Source organism: Lepidothrix coronata, unplaced genomic scaffold (assembly GCF_001604755.1).
Source record: "Lepidothrix coronata isolate B3197 unplaced genomic scaffold, Lepidothrix_coronata-1.0 Scaffold19, whole genome shotgun sequence".
Classification (NCBI taxonomy): Eukaryota; Metazoa; Chordata; class Aves; order Passeriformes; family Pipridae; genus Lepidothrix; species Lepidothrix coronata.
Window position 1 is genome coordinate 7582427 of NW_016690199.1, and position 8770 is coordinate 7591196.

Consider the following 8770-nt stretch of genomic DNA (forward strand, 5'->3'; position numbering starts at 1 on the left):
GGATGCGGTTCCTGGGAACTCGGCGTCTCTCCATTCGTGGCTGAGACTTAATTCCTCCGAGAAAAAATACTCTCTGCCAGGATTTTAAGGGAAGGGGGGTAGGGGGGTGGGAGAAGAAGGTCGGAGCGTGTGTGCGTGTGCGGATCGGGTGTGCGCGCGTGTCCCGCTACCATCGCGTTTCGGGTAGGGAGAGAGGAGGGGGAAAAAATCCCTCTCCCCAACCCACACAGATATTTGTGTTGTTGTAAAACTGTTCGAAAGAAATGCAGGGGGAACGCGCTCGCCGCCGAAGAGCTGCGGCGGCGCCTGGAGGGAAGGAAGAGCAGCCCGCGACCCCTGGGGAGCCTCCGCTCCCTGGGCACGGGAACGGCGGGAGCACGATCCGGAGCCGAGCCCGGGCGGCGGAGAGCGGCGGCCGCGATGGGTAACGGCGAGGCGGCGGCACCGGCACCGGCGGCAGCGCCGCCGCCCCCCGCCTGCGCCCTCCGCGAACCCCGGCGGCTGCCCCCGCCCGAGCCGCCCCCGCTGCGGCCGGCGCCGGGCTCGGGGAAGTTTGGCCGTGCGTGAGGATGCAGATTTGTTCCTTCCCCGCGCTCTTTTCCTAGCCGCGGGCACTCCGCGCACTGAAAGCGGCGCTGCACAAAGCCCGGAGCGGCGGCGAGCCCTGCGTGTGCCGTAGTTGGTGCGTGTGCGGTGTGTGTGCGTGTGCGGTGTGTGCGGTGTGTGCGAGTGGCGTTTCTTGTTCTCTTGCAGGGTACAATGTTAAAAAGCCACCGCTAGTCGCCCCCAGTGCTCCTACTCTCTGGGTCTTTTTGTCTCTAGTGCAGATTAAACGTCACGTCCGCACTTGAACTTGAATTTTATCCCATTGTACAGAGGCAGCCCCAGCCATAGAGAGACAGAGCGCTCCCAGAGAACCAGGACTCCGCCATCTTCACATTGCAATATATAATAGTAATAGCCAGCACCAGCCCAGCTGCACTGGGGGCTTCCTTCCTTCCAGTCCCAGTGCCAGGCGAGGGGGGAAGAGTGCAAAGTGGTGCAGGAGCACTGGCAATCCAAAAGCACCAGGGCAAAGCAGTGCCACTTGAACTGGGAAAGAGGAGACACAGTTTCGGCTACCCCTTTTCAAAAAAATTCTCTCTATATATCTACCCAGCAAGGGTCAATCTCTGAAAAACATTTTTTTTTTGGCAAATTTTTTTTTTTTGTGTGGGCTATCCCAATTCTAGTACTTTTTCTTCTTCCTTTTTTTTTTAATTTTTTTTTTTATTACTGCTTTTTTTTTCTTTTATTTTTTTTTTTAACCCTCCTGGTGGAAAAGCGCACTTGCCAATTTGCCAAGCACTCTGGAAAGAGGGAAAGAGAAAAGTGTCACTGGCGGTGCATATCCTCCTAAGTTTAAGAAGAGATCTGGAAGTCCAAGTGGCAGAAGCAGTGGAGAAAGGACAGAGTGTGTGAAAGAGAGAGAAAAAAGAGCGAGAAAGAGATTTTCCTGATGTTCCTGATGATGATGATGATTTTTAATTGAGAGGGAATCCCATCCAGTGCACCACAGCAGCAACAAAAAGGAGGCTTTTTTGTTTTGTTTTTGATTTTTTTTTTTTTAAGAAGAACTTGATAAAGAAGAAGAAGAATAAGGAGGAAAAAAAAAAAGAGGAGGAGGATCGGCCCCCCAACACATCTCCCCAAACCAGTGAAGCTCTCCAGGCGATGCCAGTGTAAATGCCAGGGCAATGTCCCGTCGCAAGCAGGGAAACCCGCAGCACTTGTCACAAAGAGAGATTATCACACGTAAGTTTGAACTTGGAACCAAACGGAGCCGAAATCGAGAAGCAAAATTAGGGAAGGGGAGGAAGCGGTTGGGGGGGGGGAAAACTCCATGAGCAACCAAAGCTGGTAAATGACTTCAGAGAGAGGGAGAGGAGAAGGGAATTAAAGAGGGGAGGGGGGTGTGTGGCTGGGGGGGATGGGCTGGGGGTGGAGGGGGGGAGAAGCCCGAAGTTTGCTGTGCGTTTTTGCAGCGGTGCGGAGGTGAGGCAGGCAGGCAGGCGGGAGGGCAGGCGGCGTGGAGCGGGGAAGGAGCTGCCGGCGGGGAGAGCGCGGCGTGGGGGGCGCGGGGCTCTCCCGGGGAGCGGGTGCGTGTGCGGGGGGCGGCGGAGCGGGGCGCGCTGCTCCGGGCCGGGCTGGGCCGACCCGCCGGGGCTCAGCGGCTCGCCCATGGCCCCGTTCCTCGTTCCTTGCTCCGGGGGCAGCACGGAGCGGTGGGAAAAGTTGGCCGAGCGCCTTGCCTCAGCGTGACAGCCTGGCCGCGGAGGGGGGGGGCGGATCAAGGTGGGCAGTGGCGGGGGAGAAGCGCAGCGGCCGGGGCAACTCAGAGGGAAGCACATGGAGGCGGTGGGCCGGCGGCGGGGCCGAGCTCCCGGCGCTCGGGCGCGGGGCAGGTAGATGGGCAGCTGCGCCCTGCCTGCCCCAGGTGCATCGCCGGCGGGGGAAGAGAACTCTCCTCCGAAGCGCGGGGGAAAGCAGAACCAGCTCGGCTGGGGCTAGAGGCAGGGCAGGGGCTGCCGACGTGCGGGCGGGGGTGTCTGTCGGTGACGGGGGGGCTCGGGGAAAGCCGAGGTGGGGGACGAGGATGGAGTGCACGAAATGCGGGCCGTACAGTGGCACCGGCTGGGCTGCGGGGCAGGAGCGGAGGCTGCACTTTGCTGAAGCTCCAATGAAAATACACATATATGCCCCCCCCACACCCCCTCAAAGAAAAATAGGAAAGGAAAAAATAATGCGGGGGGGAGGGAAGGAGGCGCTCCCCCCACACACATCCCGTAGCTCCAGCATCCCCCTCCTCCACGTTCCCTCCCCTAAAGAGGGGCGAGCGCCTGCAGGCAGAGTAGGGGGCAGGTCCCCGCGCGGGCGCCCCGCTCCGCCGCTCCTGTCCCCGCGGGGCTTGTGCCGCGAAGGGGGGGAGGGAATATGTGGGGGCGCATCCCGGGGCGCGGGGCCCCCAGCGCTCCCTGCTGCTCCGACACCACCGGACCACGGGGAAGGGGGAGGTCAGGCGGGTCCCCTTTTCCCTCCTATAGCATAGGACCAGTCTGGGATGGGGGTGGTAAGAAAATGAATGCCCGGCGCGCCGTGGCCCAGCTCTCCGCCGAGAAGCTCGGCCGGACCACCCCCCAAATCCCCCCCCGCGCCCCGCAAGACGAGTCCGCAAGTTGCTGTGCTGCGGGGGGCGGCGGCTCGTACTGAGCCAGCCCGGGGCTGAGCCTGAGCCGCGGCGGATCCGAATATTTATGTTGAGATTTTAAAAAATTTAAATAAATAAATAAAATATTCCCCCGGCTTCTCTCCCCTCCCCTGAAAGCCAAGAATAGGAGCCATCTGCCAGGAGCATTTGGTGCTTGCAAGCTCCTCTTTTTCTTTGTTATCGGTGATAAATTTCTGTTTGTAAGATTTCCTTGGGAATCGATATATATATGTGTATATAATTTTTCCACCTCCTGTGGGATTGTTTTTCGTAGCACAGGGTTGTTAGGGGACGGTTTGAGTTCCGAAATTTTAATTTCTTTCGCTGTTTCTGTATTTCCTTCTTCTTCTTCTTCTTTTTTTTTTTTTTTTAAATATATATACATATATAATTTTTTTTTTGTGTGCGTCTTTATTTTTTAAAAACTACCCTCCCCCCGCCTCCCAACCCATCAGCTGGTGGAACCTTGATGAAAATGCATCTGGTATTCAGCTTTTTCTGGGTTTTGGTTTTTTTTTTTCTTTTTCTTTATTCATTGTTATTTTGGAGCCAGATTTGCATCACCATAAAAGGTGGATTTCCCCCTTCCTCAACGCCCTCCCCTTCGTTAATTGCATTTTTGATTTTAACCATCCAGTCTGGAAAATGTGTTACCCTTTTTGTTGGTGGCTTCTTATTTTTTTCCCCTTTTTGTTTTTTAATTTTCTTTTTAAAAGAGATAGCATCAACAGCCCCCTAAATCGCCCTGTGCAGTTTCTCTCACTTGTTTTCTGCCTCACTTGTGAGGAGATGTGGGGTGTTGAAAGGGGGTGTGCGGAAAATCTGTTTTGTTGCACACGTCTGAATTTGTTTCAAGGGATGAAACATTTCTTTTCTCCCTGCTGTTGCTGCTGGGTGTGTGTGTGGGGGGGGAGGTGGGGTGGAGAAGGGAGCCAGGTAGGTTTGTTATTTCAATTTGATCGCCTTTTCTGACCGCTTTACTTGAAGGTAAATAATGAGGCAGGACAGCATTCGAAGGTGCCGAGGAGCTGCGTGTACAATGGGTTTAGCGGGAAGGCTGGGGGAGGAATGGAGAGCAGAGCGGTACGAGCTTCCCTCCCTCCCCTCTTGTATTTATCTATATCTCCATCCTGAGGAAGCTGGCGGAGAAATCGGGCTGCATACTGAACAGTGGCAGAAAAAAATGAAGGTATCCAGGGGAGGAGGTGGTGGGAGGCGGGGGGTGGGGGGAGGCTGCGACGGGCTGGAGTTGGGGCTGGGGGAGCAGGAGCGCAGGCATTTCAGTGCATAGGTCTGAGCCTCAGCTGCAGGCTTGAAGGAGAGGGGGTTGCAGGCTCTGCACTCCTCGGGAAGTGTCATTCATGGGGGAAAAGCAGCCAGGCAGTGTCCTCTCTAAAGGGGAGTTTGGAAAGTAACGGGCAACAGAATGGGAAACCAAAACACTTAAACCAAAATAAAGTCAATGCCAAGTCAAGCCCCCAAAGCTGGGATGAACTGATACTGGTTTCAGAAATCTTTAATTTCTGTTGTGTTTAGCTTGGGCTTTTTTCTCCCTCTCTCCCTTTTTGGCGTCTTTCAGGAGAGTTGCATTTCAGGATGGTCTAGAGGTCTGTGCCAGGCAAGGAAAGAGAGATGGGGAGAGAGATGAGCGGAGAGAGAGAGAGAGAGAGAAGGGTTTTCTGACATTGCTCAGCTGGAGTTTATTTGGTTTCATGCACTTTGTGTTTGAAGAAACGTTTAGATTCTTAGAGTAAGACAAACAAACTCAAAAAGCAGAGAAACTGCAGTATAGTTGTGCTCCAGAGTTGCAGCATCTCATTAGAACAGTGGTCTTTAAGACTGCAAAACGGAGTGGCCTGCCTGTCCTTGCCAGGCTCACCCAGGCAGCGTTGTAGTGGATGTATGTGCAGGACGAAAAAGGAGGGGGAAACACACGGAGAGAAAAGTGCAGCTCTGAACCTTTCTTCACTGGTAGTGGACAGAGGAAACTTGGTAGCCAAGCTCACTTAAATGCAAAAGAATGACAATACAAAAGAACTGATTATGTAGAGAAGAGGAGGTTGAGGTGTTGAGCTGCTCTGTGCAAAGAAACGTTATTTTGGTTTGATTCAAATTGGTGATTTTCCAGCTTAAGATCTTCCCTTTTAAACTCAAGAAATCTGTTTTCAAACTAGCCCTGCATTTTTCATTTGAAGGAAATATGAAAGGCAAGAGCATGTGAAAAGCTTACTGGTAGCAGTTTTGCAGGAGGCGGCAAAGCAAGAACATTTCTGCAGAACAGCAGCAAAGATTGTGAGGGAAAGATACAGTGAAATCATACAATTCCAGGTAGAGAACCAGGTTTCCCAAGGCAGCTCTTCAGTACCTGGTCAACAGGTTTCCTAGGAAGAGCAATAATTTCCTGTATCACTTTGTATGTGTACGTAGTCATTAAAAATAATAACAAAAACCCCTACGATTTTTTGCATGTCAAAGTTTTGCAAATTGCTTCAAGGAGCTTCTCTTAAAATGCATTTAGATTTAGTGCAATTAACGCACATTCCCTGCAGAAGAAAACCCACACCAATGTAATCAACTCTAATACAAAGAATGTATGCTGTGACTGAAGAATTAAGGAGGAAATTACTATTATTTTAAGGATGGCTGACTTTTTCATAGTACGTGCATAGTTGTGCACAGAAAAACTTATTGTGCTTTTAAAAGACATTACATGTGTTTGCTTTAAATAGGACAGGAAAAAAAAATAAAGGTTGTGTACTGTCGACTTCCAGGTTGCCTTTCATTTGAATATATTTGTATTGGACTTACAAGATAAATAAAAACACTACTGGTGTTTCATAGTTTCTCATATTTTAAAATATTTCTTAGAACTGGTGCAGAGTAACTAGATTGTGGATCTAAGTGGTTCTGTCCTTTTTAGTTGATGTGTTCAGTGGCTTACATAGACGTACAGTGGGTGAGAAACCATTTTGCATTTTTTGCTGGCCGGCAGATGCAGAGCATATTTTGTCAGGCTTATTTAAATACTGAGAAATAAAACTCTTCAAAATTTTACTACCTGGCTGCCTTTAATAGGAATGGTGGGAGCCCTTGTCTTGTGCAAAGTGTGTGTTTTTCTGCAGAACAAAGGGTTGTCTTGTGGCATATGTGTCAGTAGTTATGACTTAGTGGAGTGTGCGCTTGTAGAAGTAGTACAAATTATTGATATCGGTTAAGGACTCTGGTTGACTTCAGCGGCGCTTCCTAGGGCTGAGCTTGCTGCGAGCAGATCTCTCCGCTTCAAAAATGCCTCGCACACGATATTAGCTCCTCTTCCACAATTTCTACCTGTATCTCTTTGCGCTCTGTGTTGTTTGTAGGTGCAAAATACTTTCCAAAATAAACTTCGGTGGCCGTTGGGAGCCTGCCGTGTGCTCCGTCCGCCAGTGGCGGGGGTTGGCGACTAGGGGGAGCTCCCAGCCCGTGCGATGGCCGCGCCGGCCCCGCCGCGGGACGCGAGGGATGCGCCGCCGGAGCCCGCACCGCCGCGCCCGGCGCTCACTGTGCTGCAAAATGTGCTCAGCGTAAAGTTGTAGTATTGATTTTCATGCGAAGATCTATACAGAGCTAGCCGAGAAGGGCTGACAGCGAGACGAATCTAGTCTTAGCTAAATCGCGGCTGATTAATTGACCCGGGTGGACAGGAGTTTTTAATTAAAATTAGTTTTTAACGGTGCTTTTTATTGTCAGCAGACAATGTTTAAATTCTTCATTTGTTGTTGTCAGATAGTGATCGGGTTAATGGTACCTGTATACGAGTGAGCCTCTGGGTGGCGGGGAGCGGGGGGGAACCCACAGAGATCCATATGTTTGCTCCAGTGGATGTGAAAACACAGAGTGAGGAAGCTGGAGCTCTAGAAGAAGGTGTGTGCAGCAATAAAGCAGACACACACGAACAGAAATCGGCGTCGATTACATGTCAGAAAGCCACATGTACCCCTGCCGAGAGGATTTGATATGAGAGAGTTTAACCATACTTTGATCCTCAGGTCCTTAGAGCAAAAAATCTGCAGTTCCTGCAAATGAAAATAAGCTTTCTTTTTTTTTCTAGAGAAATAAACACAAAATCACATCTGTCATGTAGAAGTTGCTGCTGAACAGCTCACAGGGCTTGTGCTGTGTGCTTCTCCAACAGGCTTGTGCTGTTCTCTGCTGCAGTCGGCTTGTGCGTTGTGGACGGACTTTAGCGGGACTCTTTCTTGCCCAGATGTATAATTTAGTGGCGTACACATGGGAAGCTTTGGTCAGTGGATGTCTATTTCACCCATCCTGAGAAGTCCATCAGGTTATGGCACTGTTAACATAGCAGAAGCGTCCTCTTATTTTTTTGGGTGCAATATGCGGATGCAGGTTAGGTTATCCTGTGACAGGAAAGCGTGCTTTATTCTAACCTTCAAGAGAAGTAAATTAGGTCAGACAAAGGATCAGGGCTGTCATCAGCTGTACAAGAACCTTTCACTCTTGGGTAGAGAAGACCAGCAATTTATCTGATGATTTCTCTACTTCATTTAATGTTTGAATTGAGCTAGTTGGAAGCATATAGACAGCAGCCAGCTCATTTGACAGACCGGTAAGCTGAAGCGTACAGTGCCTGGGCCACTGCTGATGCTAGCATTGCACAGCCATGGGGAAAACCTTCCCTTTTCCCCTCCCAAAACCTCAGACTTCACTCACTGTAGCTTTCCTTTCATTCCATGACTGTTAACTTTTATCAAGAGAAACAGCTATTCCCCCTTTCCTCCTCCCAGTCACCTCTGCCCACCAAGTGCACATGCACACACGCTCCCCTTCCTCTTGTTCACTCCTCTGCCTCCCACCCTTCCCACTCCCCCAGGTCAAAGCCTGGTGAAAAATTCTCCCTGCAGAGACCTGCTACCCCAAAATGGCTCTCCACCTCCTTGCCAGAGCATTTCCTACTCTTCGTTTGCCGTTTGGTTTCTCCAGGGTTGAGGTGCAGTTGTAGATTGAATTTGGTCTCCCCTCGGTAGCATCCAGAGAAAGCATGTGGAAAAATAAAGGGGGGCCAAGGATTACCCACAAGCTTTAAAGTTAGTGTTACTACAAAAAACCACTTGATGAAGCACGAGCATTGGCTGTAGATGGCTTTATATATATGTATCCTCTTAATGAGGGAGGGAAAAGGCATCAATAACTGCATGCATTGATAAATGCATGATTCATTCAGCTGCTTTTACTACAACACCTTCCTCTGCGGTGGTTATTTACTTTCTTAAAATGTACATGGGCAAGCTGCACACCATTCCTCGGCATCCACAGTTACAGCCTCAGAAGCAGTTGTGTGTTCGGCTCCTGAACATCAGTTAAATTTGTTCGTTGTCTGCCCTCCTTCCCAAAGAGATGTTACTTGCTTGGTACTGTAGACCCTTGCCGGAGCTCTAAGTAGTAGTTTTTTTCTTTCTTTTTTTTTTTTTTTTTTTTTTTTTTTTTCTTTTTTTTTTTTTTTTTTCTTTTTTTTTTTTTTTT

The 8770-nt window shown here is 50.2% G+C and overlaps 1 protein-coding gene across 2 annotated transcripts in view; it reads left to right on the forward strand.

Annotated features, from left to right (window-relative positions):
• Nucleotides 1–881: 881 nt before the first annotated feature.
• Nucleotides 882–8770, forward strand: part of BCL11B (B-cell CLL/lymphoma 11B) — a 97420-nt gene continuing 89531 nt past the window's right edge. For both annotated transcript variants that reach the window (XM_017807659.1, XM_017807661.1), the window contains exon 1: nt 882–1794. In XM_017807659.1, coding sequence (XP_017663148.1) covers nt 1737–1794 — 58 coding nt within the window. In that variant the 5' untranslated portion in view covers nt 882–1736. The remainder of the gene's footprint in view (nt 1795–8770) is intronic.